The sequence below is a fragment of the Bombus vancouverensis genome, chromosome 9 (assembly GCF_051014615.1).
Source record: "Bombus vancouverensis nearcticus chromosome 9, iyBomVanc1_principal, whole genome shotgun sequence".
Classification (NCBI taxonomy): domain Eukaryota; kingdom Metazoa; phylum Arthropoda; class Insecta; order Hymenoptera; family Apidae; genus Bombus; species Bombus vancouverensis.
The window spans coordinates 12,022,276-12,044,372 of NC_134919.1; the positions used below are offsets into that span (position 1 = coordinate 12,022,276).

A 22,097-nucleotide genomic window follows, 5' to 3' on the forward strand; every position below is an offset into this window, starting at 1 on the left:
ATATTTTCGATTTCTTTTTTCGCGTAGAATCACCCCCTTTCCGCTTGTACCACCAGTTACCAACCACCCTGTATATTTCGTAGCACGCAATGGTATAAAATTGCCGCAAGCCTGAATACTTTTGGGGAACACCGTAAATTGAACGAACAATAATATCGCAAAATTTGTGGCGCTTCGATATCGCGATAACATTGCGAAGTGCTAATATTTTACGCTGTAATATAACATCAGTTGAAATTCTAGAAAAATATCGCTTTTATAACATACAGCGAATAATCTATCAGGAGAACAAACTTTTGCGCGCCACTGTGGACAAGACACAAGGTTCGCCTGGTAGCCAATTTGTCAATGAAGCAAAATCCAACCATTTAATAACGCGGTGCTACTCTGATAAAAAAAAAAAAAGAAAAAAACAAAGGAACGGAGGAAGAGTTTGAAACTAAACGAAAATTTGAAAAGACGAGATTCGAGTTAAACGTCGTCTCGCGACCAAGTCCAAGGGATAAGTTTCTGGCGAAGGAGAAGAGGTAGAGGAGGCTTCGAGAAATCTCGATCCGCGAACGCATTGTGCTCGCTTTCGCCAACTCTCAGCTGTCCGTGGATACGAGACAGAAGAATGGAGCCGCGAGATGAAAAAAGGGAGCCCGGCAAGGGGCTTTTGAAAAATTATTTTCCGCGTCGACGGTTTCTCGCGGATTTCCCTCGCTTGTCCGCGGCTTCGTTTCTCTATCCCGAGCCAGCCCATAATTGGATGGGCTGACTCCTCTCCGGCATGACCGACGAGACCACGTTCGGCTCTATTCTCGCTGACAGTTAACCGATAATCACGCCGACTACCTGGGAATTCATTAAGATCGTTATCGGATGCACCTTACGACTTTAATTGCCGCCACTGGTTTCCTACTTTGTTCCTAAGTCTCTAGAGCTCGATAATTAGCCGCTTAGAGGGCGATCGTTCGGCGGAAATTGTCCTCCCCTGTGATCGCCTTTTGACCGACTACTCCACATATTTCACGCCTCAAACCATTCCTTCCTCTATCGTTCTCAGCGTTTCTCAGTCGTTCTACATTCTGTCGTTCGTCCCAATCCGATCGCTACCAATAATCGACGAAAAACGTTCATTCGGATTTCCATTACTCGTAGTCGACACGAATTCACACCGTCGTTGTATCTCAGATTATTGGACTGAAGGATTTCCAACAGGAAGATATCACAGATATCGTTGGTCGAAAGTCAACAAAGGTTGCAAGTTCTTGCGAGGCTAGCTTCGATCGAAAACTATGATAAAAGACGCTTTTACCATGGAAGTGACCGTTTATCTGTTTGTCGATCTCGTTCTTAGGAGTCAACCAGTTCGATTGGCTATTTCGTTCCGCCCCCTTTGTTCTATCGCGTTTATACGGCTCATTGATCACCAACTACGAAGGCTGCATCGGGTCAATGAATTGAAACTGCTTTGAAGTTAGGAGCTGACAACTGGTAAGCCACTACTCTTGTAGGAACAGTTCTGTTTAGAATCCATCGGACCATACCGAGACGCGATTTCCAACCAGATGATGGATCTTAATTCCCTCGATAGAGGAATCTATCTAAGCGCCAATCTCCTTCCTGTATATCCTAACAAAATTCTGGTCTTATCACGCAGGAGAACAGAACAGTTCTTGTTGAGATATGTGTAATTTTCTGTGCTGGACTGAGTTAAGTGCGTAGTAGAAATACTTATATGTATATATCAGTGTGTGGAAGTATGTGTGTGTGCGCAGCGTCTCGAAACAAAGGAATGTAAACAGTCAGTCGGTTAAGGGTCGTCGAAGAGTCGGTTTACAGTCGGGTATAGTAGAAGGTGCTGAGACGCGTGCAAGTGTGTATCGATAAATATGTAAAGAATCGTCCATGTAATAAATATATCATTATTTTAGTAATAACTGTAAATATAAATTTAATGTTCCTATAACATTATTTCGGCTCCAAAGATCCACAATTCTCAATAGTTCTACATCGGCAACAGGAATTTGTCACGAGAATTATTTCGTTAAAAAAGAAAACCAGTGACTAAAAGAATGCGTTCGTTTGTATTGGGCACGACTATAGTTCGATACAGGACTATTACTGATCAGAGTATCGGCTCGATCTTTCGCTAAAAACAAATATACAGGGTGGTTTGTAACTGATGGTGCAAGGGGAAAGGGGGTGATTCTACGCGAAAAAAGAAGTCGAAAATATATAATAGAATAAAAAAATTTTTTTTTTTAATTTTTCCATCGACACAACGATCTACAGTGAGATCCGTTTTAACGAGACGTAATAAAGTGCAGGCGTACCGAGCGAAAATTCAAAGTCGATTTTCTCGAAAACAAAGCCTCAAACGAAAAATTTTTATTCTATATTTTCCACTTCTTTTTTCGCGTAGAATCATCCCCTTTCCGCTTGTACCACCAGTTACCAACCACCCTGTATTTGCCAGTATATTGTACACATACAGTCACGTATATACGTAGTACACAGTACGTATGTCACGAGATACACGCAGGATATTTGTAAAGTCGTTTCTAGACATTGAAATGAAAAAAGAAAAAGTGCATAAAAATATCGTCCAAGGCATATTTCTCAAGCTATAAATAATTCTCCATTTCACGTTAGAAATACACTGGTAACAAAGATTCAAGTTATCTCGCTTACATTTCGTATGTGTCATCGTTTCTTACTTTGACATCCATGAATCAAAGCGAATAACATAATATCGTTAAACTGAGAAACACGACGCACGAGCATTCACATTAGCGACTAGCCAATTTGGTCGCGTTTAATCTGGTCAGTTATCGAGGAAAGTATATTTCTGGGAAATCGGTTATCTCGTCAGCTTACGATAATCGTCTTTGAAAGAAGTTCGAACCGAGTAGCTGCAAGTTATCGAGCTGTTCGTTATTATCTATCGGTGAGGAAACTTCATTGGAGCAGGAACTAACTGGGTAGCTTTTTTATTTTTTATTTTTCTCCCCCTGGCGCCACCAACTGCGACGTTTCACGGGGGAATTATTCTTCCGTTTTATGCGCCACGAATGGCACGGTGACTATCCTCGCGGACCGAGAAAAACCGTTCAGCAAAATCGTGGACGGCAGAATCATTGTCGGGAATTACGCTTATCTACTCGATTTTCACTCTTTTTCACAGATTTAACAGAAAAAAATATTAAATCTCCACAGCTTTTTGTCAAGAACGCTCAAAAACAGAAAAGAAAAGGGAACAAAGTAGACGAAAAAGTCAAAAGATTATTCGAATTAATTTTTTCCGCTTGGGAAAAGCTCGTGAAAATTTTCATCGGTTCGCAAAAGAAGTATGATCAAAGTACCGCACCTAAAATTCTGATAAAGCGTCGTTCTATGAGTCCTAAAGCCTCGTGAAACCACAATCATTTATGGCAAACGCGATAGGACAGTTGTAAAAAAAAAAAAAAACATGAGATAACCCGAGAAGCGAATTGTAAGTTTGACCACATCAAACGATCGTAACTTCGAAACGAATGCACGAAAAGAGAAGATTCAACAGCTACTTTGCAAAGGAAATTGTTAATTAATAACGATAAAAGTCGACAAAAGAAATAAGTAAAGTATTACGTTAAATATGCAAATATTCTGCGAAATATGTTTGTTATTAAACTATAACCTGCTTCTAAAACAAGTTGGAACGCATCGAATACGAAGAATTATCGCTATATTTCATTTTTCTCATTTTCGGATTGTAATTTCTCAATAAAATCATCGTCGACGACGAAGTGTGCCATGTACGTTGATGGCATGACGTATCAGAATCTTAGGTGCCTGAAGTAGAAATTTGATATCCTTTTCTGACTATCTTCCTTTGCGAATTTCACAGCAGCTAAAATGCCCTCTTCGTGTTCCGAAATTGCAATCTGGTTTGGAATGAGTTACCATTTTGAAAACTGGAGGAGATCCAGAAGCCCGGCTTCCTGCTGATGTCCGGTATCCGGAAGGTGTATTCCACAGTGCCGGCTTCCTCCACCCACAATAGCTTCAACGAGGACAAGAACTTGGCCGATTTCTCGGCCTCCATCAGGTTCACGATCGGACAAGAATCGACCACGTACGATCCAACGGCAGGTTTCGACGAGTCGACTTTGTGCTCCAGCACCTCCACCACGTACCACTTGCCCATTATCTGAAATCAATACCGGCACAAATGGATTTATTACGTTCGCGTGCTAACGCAAACGCGCTCTGACGCGTTCCGATCGGCAAAGCCGGACTGCTGCAAAGCCGGACTCTGCTGTAAATCCGGCAGATTTAGGAAACGCGAACGGGGGCTTGGAATGTTGCCTGTTGGTGCTACCCACAGTTTCGATCGATGCGATTTTCCAAGATTACAATTGTTTCAATTTGTTTACGAATTGTTCGTTACTCGTTGACAATGAACCATCGTAGTTCCTTATCTTTTTGGTAACATTAAACGAGTAGAGTTACGTAACAGCGTTGCAATTTTATTTCATCGAAGCTATCGTCAATAATATAGATTTGTCGAGTGTAGAAAATTTTCTCGTTTTTTTAACGTGAAATATATTTACTTACTTTATACAGGGTGGTTGGTAACTGGCGGTAAATAACGCGAAAAAAGAAGTCGAAAATATAGAATAAAAATTGTTCGATGGAATGGAAAATTTTTCGTTGTCTCGATGGAAAAATAAAAAAAAAAATGTTTATTCTATATTTTCGACTTCTTTTTTCGCGTAGAATCACCCCTTTTTCGCTTGTAGCATCAGTTACCAACCACCCTGTATAATCGATAATAGGAATTATTTATTTTATAGTACGAATATGAAATACAGAACAGACACGTACGGTGTTCAAAGATCCTCGAAAGAATCAATATCGATTATCGATGCACCTATGAGAACGATCAGGCATCCTCTTACGTTCTCATCTTCACAATCTACCTCTCGATTCGAGCATTCGAATGTCATTACCGGACTATCAAATTTTGCAAACAAATTTACTAGCTTAGATTACTTTGGTGGTTCTCCGTCATCTTTCGAATCCAATTATGTACAGAAAGCTCTCCGATGTGGATTAGACAATTAGGCAACTCTTATAGGTATCAATTATGTATTATGGTATTTCACCTACGTATCAAGAAAGGGCCAACTCGTTTAAATAAATAAATAAGAAATAAATATGTTTCTTTCGAGATGTCGAAGAAGCAAACCGTATATTTTTCGAACATTCTAGTAATTTTTGAGAGTGCGGATGGATTCTTTCCGAGTAAAATGATAGAACATATACGTGGAAAAATGCGAGGGAATATTTTTGTCGAAAATGTCGATGTGATTTTTAATCAAACATTGAATTTTCGCTCTATACTTCGTTATCATGATCTTCCGCCGATTCGATGCTGAATATCGACTGCATAGTTGGCAGTTTCTGACGAGAAAATCTGGAACGAGGGAAATTCAACGAGTTTTTAAATCGAATGTCAATTTAAATCCCGGTTTTGTAAAAGTTATCTGCATAATTACGACCGAGCACCGTCCCAAACGATCCAATTTTTCGAATTAGTAGCACGTTTTCGTCTACGGTAATTCGTGTATCGAAATGATTTGTCCGTTTATACGTATAACGGCAGGATAATAAAAGATAATTCTATGAAACGCGCGGAGGACGCAACGACGTAAAGCAACGGCTGCCATCGATTGAAATTAGAACGGTTGGCTTATCGTGTATTTTCGCTGTGAAACAATGGGATGCATCTTAACCGATTTAAAAACGCATCGAGGGAATACAGAGTTTCGTAGAATCGAATTTATCGATTTTTTATGCTTCTTAAAGCATCGTTTTGTAATTACCGGCGAGAGAAAATGTGCGAACTTCAGCTATTGTTCATGGTTCGATGCGGTGTAACCTCTTAAGTACGAAAAGTAAAAGTTTATGAAAGTGTCGCGATCCATTTACCGCGATAGATTTTCGCGATCGTGAAAAATTCTCGTCGTTTAATAAACCATCGCTCTTCGGTTCCGTTCCAATAAACGTACAAATCAGTCACGAGAAACTTTAAAAATTTAAAAGCAACTTGACACGGGCTTAATCCACTTTAACTTACCTCTAACTTCTCGCAGCTAGATTGTAAAGTTGGAGGAGAGACAAGAGTAGCGATACCCGTCGTCATTTTGACGACTGAATCTTTAAGTAGGAAGGAAGATCGAATGACGCGATTAAATGTTAAAATAAATGATAATTCACGGGCCAACAGGGAACGGGTTGTCGTTCGTGCCGCAGGAAATCGTTCGCTCGACGAGATAATCCGCTGACTTTAGCCGAGGAACGGATAATTCAAGCTCGTGCTTAAACTAAATTGGCGACGATTTATTGGCCGTGCAATCGGCCATGAATAAACGAAGAGAAATAATATCGATCAGCTGGAATCGGCTGGAGATCTCGTTGCTGGAAACAACATTTCGTATATTTAGCACGAACGAAGAAGAAAAGATCTGATTTCGATATTAACTGCGTTTTGCAACGAGGAAGTCGATCCGTCGATAAAGCAATCATCTGAAATCTTGCCGTTGATTTGATGTGCGGATAATTGAAAGTAAACGCGTGCCACTTCGATTAATAATTAATACCGTAATCGCGAATACCCATCGTGATTACGAGATGAAGCCGCGAGCATTTCCATCGGATCGCGTGATTTCTAAATGAATTTTACGTCGAATTAATCGTGATATCTATATTCGAAAACAACGGGTATAACGATGGCCAATTAACGAAGCCAGCTCGAATCCAGTTAACGTTATGTTGCTGTAATCCAGGATTTAATCCATTCGCAAGAAATATTTCGCTATTCTCGAGTATTGAAATCGTGGCGATCAACGAAGCCACGGAAGTAATAAGATTCCCAGTGCTAATTAATCGACAGTTAACCGTGCTCGCTGCAAACAACCGCATCGTTGTCGAAAACTTCTCTTTGACCAATACTCTCGAATAGCGTGCGCTCGATTTGCCTCGTTTCTCTCGGCAAACGCAATTTCGCCCGAAAAGTAACGTAATTTCATTCGCCGTGGCTGTTGTTCACCAACTTACCAGCCTGGAACATACTCGCGGACATACTCGTTGCTATTGCGCTAAAAACGTTGACAATAACGGGGCCGCGATCTGTACGCAAAATAATTAAAATAACAAATGCCTGGTACTGGACGAGCCGAGCGTGAAAATGCTCATCGGCGAACACGGAATACACGGCGGAACCAGAGACGCATAGGGGCGATTTATTAAAGTTACGCCGCGGCCTGATACACCGACCGGCCATTCGTTCCGGCCCGCACGCGGTATTGCTACGGAAAACGGACTTTAAACTGGACTTCATAGTGGCGCGTAATTGCGACGCCCGGCTTTTATGAAAGGGGGCAGACGCGCACTTTCCACCACGGGCCCTTCGTTTCTCCCGCGGATATTTCGCAACAAGCCGCGCCAGAGATGGCCAACGGCGGATTCATTTTTCAAGGGTAATTACACGCTCCGCTACTTCTCTCGCTCGTTTATCACGGGATATTAGAATATAATTGCCAGGCATAGGCGCGCGCGCGCTTTCCCATTGTCGACGACACGATCGAAAAGTCGTTCTTGTTGGTCGAGGAATTGTAAGGTAATTTGCAGATGTACCAATTATCCGAAACCCCTAGAAATTGGAAAAAGATTTATCGCCAGATATGCGCCCCTTTAGGCTGCGGGCTAATTCGAACGTAACACCATGTGTTCGTATTTGTCTATATTTTACGCAACTTGATAATTTTAACAATCACGGGGATCGTTTTTAATCGGGAAACGCGTACCTTTGTGCGTTCCTTTTGTTTGTTCCTGTTGGGAAATTGGATAGCAGCGTCGAAAGGTTCGTTGCAATTGCTACGACGCGTGTTGATAATGGAACGACGATGGTAGGGAGGGAGTAGAATGCAACGTCGAAGCAACGGCGAAATATTTCCACATACCCGTGGGCAAATTCGCCTGTTCATTACTTTAATTGGTTCACGGTCCACTCTGAAATTACGCAGCCTCTAATATACGCGAGAGCGATTGTCGTGCGGTGTACGCGCGACCTGATTAAACATTGCCTTCGATGTACACGAAATGACTAGTAATTGACTCGTTGTGCATGCATCGTTACATTTATTTGGAAGAATGTCTAAGAATTATAAAAGGATAAATGGATAGTTTGCTAAATATTCGTATAAATAACGCTGAATACGATCGGTGATTGCCTGATGTCTGATTATTGGCGGTGTTATATCACTTAATATCCTTTCTTCGGTTCTTTTTCGACAGAGATTCCATTGGATCTTTTCGTTGCGTTCGTTATCGGATAAATTGCCTTTTTAATTGTTGAAAATCCTGTTCTGCTTTTGTTGAAATGTCTTGTTTCTTTACAGGTGTTACTCCCGCACTTTTGTCTTGTCTTGCACTTGTCTTTCATTACAAACTTTGTCAACGCTATTGCGTTCTTCCTTTATTACTGGAGTTCCTTCTGTTTAATGTACTTGCAATTGTATTACATTTTTATCGTTCAAAAGTTCTTAATTTAATACTCTTCGACTGGATTTTTATTATTGGAATTCTTTGCTGGTACAGCGTGTGTCGAAGTCTTTTTCTAATATTAAAATTCATTTTCCGAATTCCTTTTATAATTGTCCAAGTTATTTAATTTCGTTCGCTTTAACAGAACTACCGAGCCATCAAGTCGCCTTTTTTCAACGCGGGAATTTTCCCTTTGCTCCGCTCGCATCGACGAGGTTCATGCTCAGCACTCTCGTACGACTTCTTTTACTACTCAAGTCTCTCCTTCATGTCGTGGTACTGTCGTTCTTGAGTGCCCTTGGAATTCCTCGTAGAATTCTTCCAGTAGCGGAATCACACCTCCGAATGTACAAAGTTTTCATTGTTGCCACTTTCATTACAGCGAAAAGTACTCCAGAAAGGCACTGCCGAAGAGAACACGCAATAAATTATCTTTCTAATCAGCGATCCCTGTTGGAAACTGTCCATAGCAGCGTAGTTGAAACCGCGAGATAACCCCGCAGAAAATCGTAAAAAATATTCCGTAGTCGTGAGAAAGAATTTTGGAAAAAGTCACAAAGACCATCGATTAAAAATTCGAGGACTCAGGCATCGGATTCGAGCCATCCATAAAACGTTCGTGGTCATTCAATTTTCCGCAAACGCCCACGAATGACGCGTACAACATGGCACGTGGTTGATAGCGAGTGTTCTGGCTTCGCACCCGGTTCTAGTATTGCTTAATTGAGCATATCAGGAAATATAGCAGTGTATTTCTTATCGACTTTACATTGTACTCGATACATAGCCATCCAGCTATACCATATAGCGGTTGCCATAACGGTATATCGATTGGCGCGCGAATTTATGTCAATATTATCGGATATCGGCTAGTGAATTGTAGCAAACATTTCGCGACTTAGGTTTTTCTATATCTCTGTCCTTCTGCGCCATAAACGTCGTATCTATTATTTCGTTAATCCCCGTTTAATGGTATACTCTCGACTATCCACCGTCCACTCGGCTGACGTTGATTTACGCTAATTTTCCACCGCGCAATAAAGGCAACCCAGCGCGACCCTTGACATCCATGCTGAATTTTGCAAGCGTTTTCGCGAGTCTAGCTCGTAAAAGAACGTCGTTCGAGCCGAGCGACTAAGCGGTAAATGAAGCAATATCGTTGATAAATGAGACGACGATTACCAGCCAACGAGACGAAACTCGAACGAGATTCGATCGTGTATAAGAAATAAATCTGGAAATACCAGAATTACGACATCAACGAGCACCTGGCGTTATTGTAAATTGTTTTAATCTCGGGGTATTACTTTTAAAGTATAGCGAATATATGAGACACGTTTGACTTTTTACGAGACTGCCAGTAATTGGAATACTCTAACGTAAATAACGAACACTACGCTTTCCTTTTTATCTCGTACATACATTAGGGAGAATTATATCTATTTCATAGTTTTCCTGCTGTTTTTCCTCTGCGTCTTTTCTTCTTGAATACTCGACGGAAAAAACAGAGACCGTGCAGTGGCACCGCCGGAGGATATGTAACTTCTTGCGACGCAACAGAATTCAGCGCAAGTGGAAATTTATAGTTCATGGAGCAGCGTGCTGGCAATAATATTTTGCCTGTTTCCGGCGGTTTCCCCTCCCCTCTTTATCTTTCTCGGCACTTGGCAAAAGGAGAGACGCGCCAGGCGAGCCAACTTTAATTTCTGCTCGTGGAATAATTATTTTCCAGAAGATCCGTGTATCGTTCAACTTTTTGAAGCTACATCCTCGGTAATAAGCATGAAAATGATATTAAGCCAGGCTTTCTTGCTCTTTCGCGCTTTCTATTTTTTTTTTTTTTTCGTTGAAGGACGCCAAGTAAATCATCGTTACGACAATTTGTCTCATTGAAGCGAAATCGCGCTTCGATCTCGCGAGATTAATCCGCTTGATAAATCACTCGATTGATAAACAGCGTCTAAGCGTCGCGCCCGGAGTTCGATACGAGAATATTGCAGCAAAGTGCAAAGCCATCGTATCGCGAATGTTGATTTAGTAACTTTTGACTTTTACTTCCGCGACGACGGCACGTGTGAGCACGCGGTGCCGCAGCATTTCGACACGTTGCGTTGCGTTGCACATTGCGGAAAGCACCGGAGAAATTTAATAATGTCACCCGTGCTGGATGCACGTGCGAACGTCCGCTGTTTTCTTATTATATACTGCGAATCGTTACAATTCTTTCGTTTATCGAATTTACCTAATCGATCCATATTTTCATTATCGTCATTTATTTATTTATTTAACGAACGGCGTAAAGTTTCACTAATGTACAAGCATTATTACACAAGAAATCTGTTATTACACGTGCAATCTGCGAAGAGACAGATCTGAGAAACTAATATCGTATTCCTTTTGGTAATTTTTATACAGGAAAAGCTTCATCAGCTATCCTGTTCTCCCTAATGGAATTTACCTTTCGGGATATATCTGGATATTTGCCTTTCGAGTGAAGTTATATTATACAGATTATCACGAAATACCAATTAGTGAATGAAGCGAATGAAGACAAATAAGAACGGTAGTAAGAAAATGATTCAGCTCCAAGTTTCTTCGATTCTGAAATGGTGGGTGGAGGAGACTCGAACACCGTGGAAGGGTTAAACGTGGAAAGGTTAAATAAAATGATATCGAATCGAACGATTCGAACGAAAGCAATTAGAAAGTTCCAGCTTGCCATCTGCGCTGCATGAACTCTGTGAGAACCGGATGAGAAACCACCGTGGAAGTGACTGTTACTAATTGATTATCCGTAAACGAACCGGCTGTTTTTTCTCGTGCAAGTTGATCCTGAATATCAAGGAACGAAGAAAGAACGAAGAAAATGGGCTTTAATTAGACAGCTCTGCGAGTAACTTGATCGTCTTGCAAACGATAGAGTGGTAGTAGATTTGTCACGATTTCCAAGGAAATCTAATTCGAGCTTCTCGAGGTTCCCTGATTTTCCACGCGACGTTCAATTTCCTTAGACAGAACAACGCGAGAGACGAGGCGAATCACGAACGCGAATACTATGATTAGAAAAACGCTTGAAGGAACCAAGATTTAGCGATCATCGTGCGGCATGAAATCCTGTACGATATTCCGTTCGATTTTCTATTATAATATACAAAATGAGATATTCGCTTTGGAATACACCTGTACAATATAACGTTTCGAAAACGGCTGACAGCTTTCTATATGTAACCAATATCCCAGATACAGCTAATTATCGATCGTCTACTTAATTTTCTGCTATGATACATACATTGACTTTGACACTTCACAAATGTGGCTGTCAAATAGTCGAAACGACATTCGGATGAGATACGGATGTAGGTACTGGCAGTATCAATTTTCACTGAACGAATTAACGATATAACTAATTAATAGTATAATCAAAGGAAACGTTCTAAGAGTCGTCACTACTTTCAATTTCACTCAAGCCCACTTTTTGAGTTTTCATAATATTAAAAGAAAGATTGACAAACTCGTTTATATAATTCCATATTTTAATACGAAACGGAAAAGAAGATACAGGGAATAGAAAATTTTTTCTTTCAAAGTCTGGAAGAAATTAAATTTTGATATCCTGTTCTTGAGCGTTAAAAAATATAAAGTCAGTGTTAATTTTATTACTTTTTCATTCGATATTTTCTTTCAGTTTTGATCAATTCTATGAATAGTTACACTATCTATTAAAAATATCGAGGAAATAATACAGAATACTAATAATAAATATAAAATAATATAATATATATATAAAATAAATTAATAATGAAAATAATAATTCAGTTTATAATTATTCACAGCACTGTACGTCTTTCGTTAAGTCCCTTTTTGCCATTTCACGGTATCTATTATGAAATATTTTTTAAAGCGAAAACATCTAATTACTATGCTGACTTGGCAAATTTTATTAAGAATTCTACGTATCTCCGAAGCATATTTATTCGCAAAATGATTCTTTGCTTTAGTAGCTAAGGGTAGACGCACGATCGAAACGGTAAAATTGCTTTGGTGGCTTGCAACAGAAATACGAAAAAGGTTGAAAATCAACTCGAGCATCACCAAGATCTGGGAAATCCTTCTCACGCGGACAAATGTAGAATATAATGCTTCAGCGAAGGGTTTCATAGCGATCCTCGAGTCTAACGGCACACGTCTGGTATCTCGCCACGTAGCTTACGTCTTGTCCCATTCGACGTCATAAACGTTCTTACGAAATTTATAAGGAATATGCAAAATCTATTTTAAAGGATTAATGAATCGAGTAATCAAGAGGAAGATAAAGAAATCGTATTCCGTTCACATTAGTATTCGAAACTCGGTCACTCGCAACGTACAATCGCATAAAATTTTCACCCGCGTAGCTTTGTCTACAAAATTTCTCGCATGGTTTACGAAAATTCGCTAAAATATCTGAATACCAACCAACGAATGCACAAAGGTTGTCAGGCAAAAAAAAAAAAGGAATTCGAAAGCCAATTATTCGAAAACGCGTGGAATTTCGATCGCGTTGATTTTCTTTTCAGCATTGTCGGAACAGTCACGGTGGATGAATGTGAGTTAATAGAAGGAACAAACCGGCTCGAAACAAGCAACAACAGAACGCTACGCGATCCTTTCATCCTTTCGTGAAATACCCTTTCTCCTGACTCTTTGTACAAAAAATCGTGGCATCGAACGGCGATCGCGTCGCCAATTTCGCGCAGGCTGAAACACAACCAGCTTAAGGTCGTTAAACGTTGTGAAAATGCAAATACGATTGGGAATGTCGTGACAACGCGACAGATTCGAATGCGTTCGGAATCGAAACTAAAAAATCCCCCTCTTTTTTCCCCCTTCGTTTCTTTTTCGACGTTGCAACGTCGGTTCGAACATGGTCGGACAGAGGTTGGAACAAAGCCACGTAATGACTGTTATAAGAGGAAGCGATAAATATTCCTTTTGTCCAAGTTTCGGAGAATAAACGGCACCGAACGCGGGTGTGCCTATTCGCAGATAAATTTCCGTTTATTGTCCACGCTCTCTCTCTCTCTCTCTCTCCCTCTCTGTATCTTTCCCTGTGCCGTTTGTTAATAATTTATACTGCTGTTCACGCGGCAGGAGCGTCATTTTTCGCGAGGATAATATCGTAGGACTCGGTGGAAACGTCGCTATGTATCTCGACGATGTTGGGGCCGATATAGTTTACGCGCAATTGAAGATGAAGTAGAACGAGTGGCCTGAGGGAAGATTTTCTTACGGCATTCTATAGGATGTTAATTTAGAGTTTTCCAACTTGTTTCACCTCGAGATGTTTTAAGGTCAGAAGCTCGTCGATCTTGGGCCTTCGAGGTCGATGCTCTTGGTATCGATCTTCTAGACTTTCGAAAGTAGAGCTTTCTTTTATATCCTCCTGTATTGCTTATTCAAGTCGAAGTTTCGAAGATTTTAGGCTATAAAAATTGTAATTTTTTCACCTTGACCTTCTTCGCAGGAACTTTGCGAAAAACACTTGCAAGTATCGGTGGCTGTGCCACGGAATATGATAGAGCAACGAGCAGAGCGGTTAGTGGGTGATTTGTCATCGGATTCATGATACGAATCGAATGACGAGAGGAGGCAAAAACGAGCGGAGTGGGACACGTCAAAAGTCGTAAAGATGCAAATGCAGGTCTCGTCGGAAAAATTGCCGGCTGTCAGCCCCGAAACGGCTCCAAGTCGATGAATCTCGGCGTATGCTGAGCTTTCCTGTTCTTGTTCGATGGCACGGCCACTGGGAGGGATGATATGCGGCCGTATATTATTCCTATGGAGGCTGACTTTATCGTGTTCCCATTTCCGAAACCTGATGGTGACGGTCATTAAATCGGGAATAAAAAAAGCCGGCAAAATGCCCTGGATGTTTTCCATGCTATTATTAACCTTTCATAACTAAAATTTTATTTGCTTCCGAGTGGCGAAGACCGTAATTCGTTAGAATATTTTCCTTTAATCGGAAAAAGATTTAATAATTGCTAACAAATATTTCTATCTAAAACGCAATCTACTCTTCGTATATTCATTATAATTTTGCAAATATCTCGTTTCACAAGGTAACAATATTTATTTGCAGATAAACGATACATATTTTACGGAAGTTTCAACAAGACATTTTTATTTAAATGCTTGCCACTGTGTATATATATGTAACTTTTCGCGTTTGCGACGTCACAAAGGATTAATTTCTCTTTAGGGAATATTCCTGTACATCTTATACGATAATCCTCAAAGGAAAATAGTTATTGGCAGTGGCTGAAAAATGTGCGATACATTCTTTATGCGGATTATCGGCATGCATGGAACGCTTTGTTGCAAGCTTCCAACGTGCTTGCTTGAACGCGACACGTTGACAAATGCAAACTAAGGTGTGCGCGTGGACACGCGAAAAGCCGAAGAAAGAGACAATACCCGGAAGGGGATCCCTGACGAGTCATCGGATCGACACCTACCAAGGAAGAAGAGAATCTCTTCGTCTCTCTGCAAAATTTAATTAAATTCCTTTGGCCGACGATTTATTTTCAAAACCACTCGCTCCACTCATTTTTCATTCAGCCCTGCCAGGGTGTCGATTGATTCCTGTACTGTGCTGTCTTTTGCCCGCTGTACCGATAGAGGTGTAGAGGATTGATCTTACCGAATATCACGAATAACAGTCTATATGTTTGTGAGCAATTTATTACAGATATTAATTCGACACAAAGCACAAGTCCAGGTATAATAAGTCTTACAAAATAAATACGAGCGTGTCTAGAAACTCCGTATACACGTCTGATGCGTCTGTATGCTTATGCTGCGATCGCTGAACTCTGTGGCTCGTCACTTCGTTTGTTTATTTATACTGATCGGGGGACAGTCGGAAAGTTTGAACTCGACTGCGTTTGACGGTTGAAAGTAGCGGCGACATTGTTTTGCTCGGAGTTCATTACTCCTTGCGATATCTGTGACCTAACGGTCATGATACTCCGAAACAAAACAATAATAGGATTTGAATTTGTCCTGCTCGGGTGCCGCTACAGAGGTAACGCGGCCCGATCGATTATGCGATTCGTTGTTCACCTGGTTGGCCTATACAGACGATTCAAGACTGCAAGGGTAACAAAGAGGTATTCCGAAAAAAAGGGAGGAATCGAAATGCGATAGAGTTACACGGAAGAACGAGAAAATAAGTGGAATCGTGACGTTGTAAAGGGACGAAAGAGATTAAAGAAACGAGCATAATCGATGGAATTGCCGATCCTCGAGACAACGAGCCTCCGGCGTACATAACTCGTGGTAAAAGACGATCCATCGAGTTACGACGTGGCATCGGAGAAGGCGAATCTACTCGAGCGAGCTTTTCATCTCGAGTGGCCCATTTTTCAGCCGAAAACGCGATTCGATCGTTTCATTAAAGCGGCATCCGCCTCGATTAAAACGGCAAACTGCCGGCTGAAACTCTTCGAATTCCTCCTTTGACGGTTGGATTTCCTCCAGGAAAATTGAATCTCGCGTCGTGCCCGACGTTCGAATAAATAGACGATTTACAGATATTCACTCTCTCTCTCTCTCTCTCTCTCCTTTTTCTGTGGAAACATCTCCGATCCGGAGAACGGTGGAACGACACTCGTTGCCTGTACACTTATCGCAAATCATTCGAGTTTATTTCCCCTCTCGACTCTGTGTCCGCCACGACGCTTTCCATTAGAACGGAAATCGATCGGGTGCGTTAAAACCAGTCACCAAAGCAACAGATCGCTTATTCTTCCACGTCGCAGAGACGGTCCTGGTCTTTCCACGGGGAAATTGATTCCTTCGTATGATTTCTCTTTTTCGCGTTCCGCTCTCCCGACTTTTTAACTTTCTGCCGTTTGTCGTACGAAAACACGTTGCACGATAAAAGCGGAAAATTCATTCCAAGTATCGAATACAGTCATTTAATTCTCTGTAATTGCTTGAAACTCGAAAGTTAGAAAAAATATGCACGTTTGTAGAAAAATATCGAAATAAAAATAAATAATCATATTTCAGTAAAAATGTTCTTTTACCATGGAAAGATGATACCAAGTTATTTCGTTGTTGTAAAAGGAGATCGTTCGAAAGTGATTAAAAAACATTGCTCCGTGCAGCAATTGTTAGGTTTCGGATTTCGCGAACAAATTTTACAATGTTAAACAAACTATAATCAATTACAATTTCCTTCCTTTTTCGTACGCGACAAAAGCACGGAAACGAACGAAAACATTTCGCTTTCCTATAATTTCTATATTTATTTGCTCGTCAAAGACAAGCGCCGTCACAACGATCACGACAGCTGAGGGAAAGTCGTCGATTCGAGTCTTTGGACCTGCCTTTTTGTCAGTGTTTCCTTCTTTATGTTCAAATCGATACTTGGAGAGGTGACATCGCCCTTTACCTACGGGTAGGAAGAAAATTTACGGTTCTTACACTCCTCTCTTTTTACGAACTTATCGACAAGCCTCGAGATCTCCGGGAAAATGGCTGCGAACTCGAATCCCGTCCCTCCATTTTACGGACAGCGCGCCAAGGTAAACACTTCGCGGGAAATGCCGATTGCCAGGGCGAATCTTCGACAGAAGACGGGCCCTGGGTTTAAGGCTGTTTATAAACAGCGGTAGCGACGGAGTGCTTCGAATCCGGCGAAACTCTATCGGATTCTTTGTTAAGACGTACGATAAAAAGGTGGAACGTAGAAATGTCGAAGAACGGGTATGTGTGGGTAAACAAGGACCTAGAATCCCGAATAAATAGAAAACCCAATTGAAAACGGATAAAAACTAACGTCGATCTTCAACGTGTCTCGTGCTTAAGCTCGCGTATATAAAACGTTTTCCCCAAGTTAAAAAATTGACCAATTTTCCTCTTTTGTTTATAACTCTTATCGATAGCGTTAAAGAAGAAGGAATCTTCGACTAGTAGAAATATCGTTGTAAAAAACTTTTATGAATATATTAATTAGCGTTTCTTATACGAAAATTTCTGAAATTTCATCGACGCTATAGCGAGATATGCTTATCGCGACTATGATATCTTCTAAAAATTCGAAAAGTATATGTATCGAATCGCGTGGATATTTCTTTAAACGTATAATACGTTGAAAAGATTTTCATTTGAAAAAATATTTCCTATCAAGCTAATATTGTACCTGAGGTAAGATCCGCCAATATGCATGTATACTCTTTAGAATTTACATTGGATTAAAATTCTTGATGGTTCGTATGCTGGTCGACGGTCGAACCGTGGATTTTCCAAGACCACGGGAATTAGTGTTCGTCGGAGGATCATAGGAGGATAGCAGCGGCGCCCGTGGTCAGTACCAATTACGGTTTCAGGGAAATCGGTTTCATTTGCAGTTCGCTGGATGAAGAGGAAAATCCCTGAGGGTTACCGATGGCCTACGCTCGTACAATCAAGTCTGTTTTCTTCCGGAATAAGATATCCTCCGCTGCTATAGCTTTTGGTTCTGCTGCATCCGTAACTATCGAATTTCCATGAAATTGGATAACGAATTTTCATAAAATTCATTCTTGTTTTAATGCGACCGACTAGCCGGTACGAAGTCGCAAGGATCGAGAAGGATATTTTCGCGATCGAATTATCATGGAATTTTTGGTCTTCGTATAAATTACCTTCGTAATTTTCCGCTTGAATCGGTAGATTCGATGGCGAACGAATTTCAACACGGACGATTCAGTCTTGTCATACTTCCATTCTCTGCGAATCCGAATCGCAATAGCTTCCAGTCACTTTCTCACTCCCGTGCTTCTGCCCGTTGACGTATTCCATTTCCCAAATCCATATCTTGAATTTCGTAGATTTCCGACGGTCTACGGTGTTGGAATCGAATAGGAACAGCTCGGTAGAGTATACTCGATATGTTTATTTGTTAGAAAAACGGTTTTATCATCTCTTAAAACTATTTTCCGCGTGACATCTTCTCCCCTTTAAAGCTTCGAGCCGAGATGACAGTGGAGTAGTTTGGTCGAAGTTAATTCAACCATTTTATGATACTTTAACCGTCAAGATACAAAGCACGCAAACACGTGCTTGCAAATAATGTTAGCGGAGAAATTAATCGATGTTGAAAATTTGATAAAAAAGATTGTTCCGACGTGTATCGTATAAAACATTTGCTAAAGGTCCCACGAGTTTCTTTCTTTTTTTTTTTTTTTAGTAGATCGATGGTTTGTTTAGATTGTTATACAAATTTTCAGCATGAAAAATTCCCAGACTGTAGAGGCGCCGGAAGGATACTATGGCAACAAAAATTATGTTGGAATACAACGATATTAATCGCATACAGATGATGCGACTGATCGAACGGATTCTTCCCTTCGTTGCCCAGCGATATCCCCATTAGCGTGCGTTTGTGAGATGAAGCGTAAGGATATGGATGGAACATTGGGCACGTCGAGAAGCTACTAGGAGGTTCCGTGGCACATGTGACGCCACACAGCATCTACACAGGTCACACTCTTTACTGCATAGAGAATGGGGTTCAAAACCTTTTCAAGGGCCATGGGTCACTAAACCAGTCAGTCTGAGAATAACTAACCAACTGTCTACATTCCACAATACTCACCTATACTTCCTGTAATAATTGTTTAATAAATATCACATAGTATTATTTCAACACAAACATTGTGTCTTCCACAGATTATTAATCTTAATTCCGAGATTAAATTCTAACAAATGAAATATTCAACAGCGGAATAAGTGAATTGTTAGCGAAGTGAAAGACAATCATAGCCAATGATGACTATTATATGGGGAACTAATTAATAGAAATTTCGATTAAAACGATTCGTTTCTTCTCTTGGGAAGAGAAAAAACGACAGAGCTTTGCAAACAATTGAATAACAAGGAAGAAAAATAGAGGAAAATTGTAAGGGAGAATGGAAATAAAAGCGATTGTTCTCGATACTGGTCGACTAGTTGGTTAATGCGGATACGATAACCTCGTGATTTGATGTACAATTTCGCGGGGCGTAAATGCGGCACGTTAGCAACCAAGACAAATGGCGTGAGCCATGGCCACCGGTTATATTTGTTCGGTCGCGTTCTACGGTCAAACTGAAACCCATTGTTTTACGAGCCACCTAATTACACGTTGTGCAAACCGGCGTCACTTAACCGCTGTCGGCGGCCGTGACATAATCGAACAAGAAACGACCCTGTCCATATAATATTTCGGTAGGACGCGCTGACCGATTGTAATTTCGACGTGTGGCCGATACGGTTCGGATGGCGTTCGACTTTAATTAATAAATAAACGAGTGATGAAGAAAATTCTGTACCAATTTTCCTACTCCCATAGGCAAAGTTGGCGCAACCTCATCTGTAAAACGAACACGGCGAAACTTCGTTCGTTACATTAAAAGAAAAAAGCAAAAAAAAGAAAAAAAATGTTCATCGGCTGGAACTTTCTTTTCGGTCCGCGATAAATCACTACACGGTTTCGCGATTTATATTCGGATTCGTTAAAAAATTGCGCGCCCGGCGAGAAATTAATTTTCAGAGTTATCGTGAATTATTGAATCGCAAGGAATTTACGGATAAAAAGATCTGGCATAAAAAAAAAAAAAAGAGAGAGAGAGGTAGAAAAAAGAACGTTCTATTTTAAGCGTCTATTTTTGAGCCGCGCAGCTTTGAATAAATTACGTTTTTACAGAAGGGTCTTCACACGCGAGACAGGACGCGTTTATTAACACTCCGACCGACCGATTAATAACGTTTCATAAATTTTCTAGGGGCGAAGGCGCGATCCAAGCTACGGTCGAGTAAAAGGCGCTCGAAAATATGCGTTCCCCTAATCGATGTGATTAATTTAATACGAGCCGTAAACGCGCGCCCGCGCTCGGCCTGAATATCGTTTCGACACGCTTCAGAAAATTGCATGTTCCTCTTGCCGCAGGATCTATGTGTACGATACGCTGTAAATTTCACCCTTGCTGCGTGCAACCTCCGTTGCACCTTACATTAAACGCTCGAGTAACTTTGAAATTATATTTACCCGTAGGTAATGCAGCTCGATATCGATACCGTTGATTCGCCCGATCCGATATATTGTGTAGCCTGTACGTACGCGCTTTTAAATCAATTATCATCCCTCTATTGTCAACGATAGATAGAGGCGGCAAGCTGAACGTAGCTGCACGATTACATGCAAATGTGATTTTCAGTCTTCGAAGGATATTCGGTTAACGTGGTTCTTTGCCGCGTATTTCCTTTTCGAACGTCTTTCGATGTTTCCAACGGTCCAACTGTGCAGGTATATGAAAATAAACTTGCGAAATCTATATTGCAGCAATAAAGATAGAAAGGAAGAAAGTTTGCGATATCGCGTGAGGATCTGCGATCTATGAGAATCGAAAGGTTAATCTTCGTCCTTTAGATGCAGAGGGATTGAAGAAAATTATTTGCCAGATCGTTGATGATGCGAGCAAGCCGAGACGAGGATCCAGGTTTAAGTAGCGCAAGTAGTTTTAGGTCCGACGAACGGGATCTCCGTGAAACTAATCATTAAAACTTTGAACCGACTTCAAACATTGTCCGATCCCGCATTCCAGATATGGGGAATCTCTGCCGGATTTCCCCGAGTTCCGAAGATCTCGCGAACGACGGAAAGATGTGTTAAAAGTCTCGAAAGTTTTGCGAAATTACGTGTCCCCGAACCAACGAAAGAATCGCATTAACCTGCCGGCTGGGATCTCGCGTCAATCTCATGCATTTTTTATGAGAACGTACAAAAGAAGCCGGAAGGCTGGACTTTTTTAGTTCTCACCACGGCGACGAATTAACTCGTCGTGTCGTGTCTCGTATCGAACGAGAAACTGCATGAAACTTTAGTGTCGTACTCTGTCGCTGTAACTCCGAATTTTTCTTCGCCCAGAGAGACCCTGACAACGAAATTACGGACCCTCGCACGAAAGCACCGTGTCCAAAACAGGCGGGTGCGCTCGCTCCAAAGCCCATTTGCCAGCGTTGCAAGTTTTCCTCGCTAACGTCACGAAACTAGACCGTGTTTCCGGCGGGGAAACCTGGCCGACTCGCGAGTAGGCTACGCGTTTAATCAAGATTACGTACGTTTCTCCAGGGTCGGCTTGAAGTTCGTCGCGATAAATTCACACCGCATAAATCTTTCCAAGTTGACACGTACTGCGGTAACGCGTTCGGCAGCGCGTGTTTTCTTTTTCCAGTGACCTCGCTCACTAAACGTGTATTTCAAGTTTAATTAATTAAAAAGATGCCAAGGATAGTTGGAAAATAAGAGAGACAAAGGCAAGGAAGAATAGAAGGAAATAGAAACGTTTGTAGATTTTATTGGCAATTGATGCGCGATTTAATTTGTTCGAATGCCAATGCACGCGGCCACGGTTCGCTCGAAAGCACCTGACGTGAAAATTAATCAGGCTAATTCGACTTCGTATCAATTTAATATGATCCTGGCAGAACAGCGGGAACGCGGATCGTTT

At 41.1% G+C, this 22,097-nt stretch overlaps 1 protein-coding gene across 1 annotated transcript in view; it reads right to left on the reverse strand.

Moving 5' to 3' along the window:
* LOC117163403 (uncharacterized) overlaps window positions 1–22,097 on the reverse strand; it is a 59,657-nt gene that overhangs the window by 6,126 nt on the left and 31,434 nt on the right. Inside the window, exon 2 of the mRNA XM_033345646.2 lies at window positions 3,931–4,177. Within this exon, the coding sequence (XP_033201537.1) occupies window positions 3,931–4,177 (247 nt within the window). The remainder of the gene's footprint in view (window positions 1–3,930; window positions 4,178–22,097) is intronic.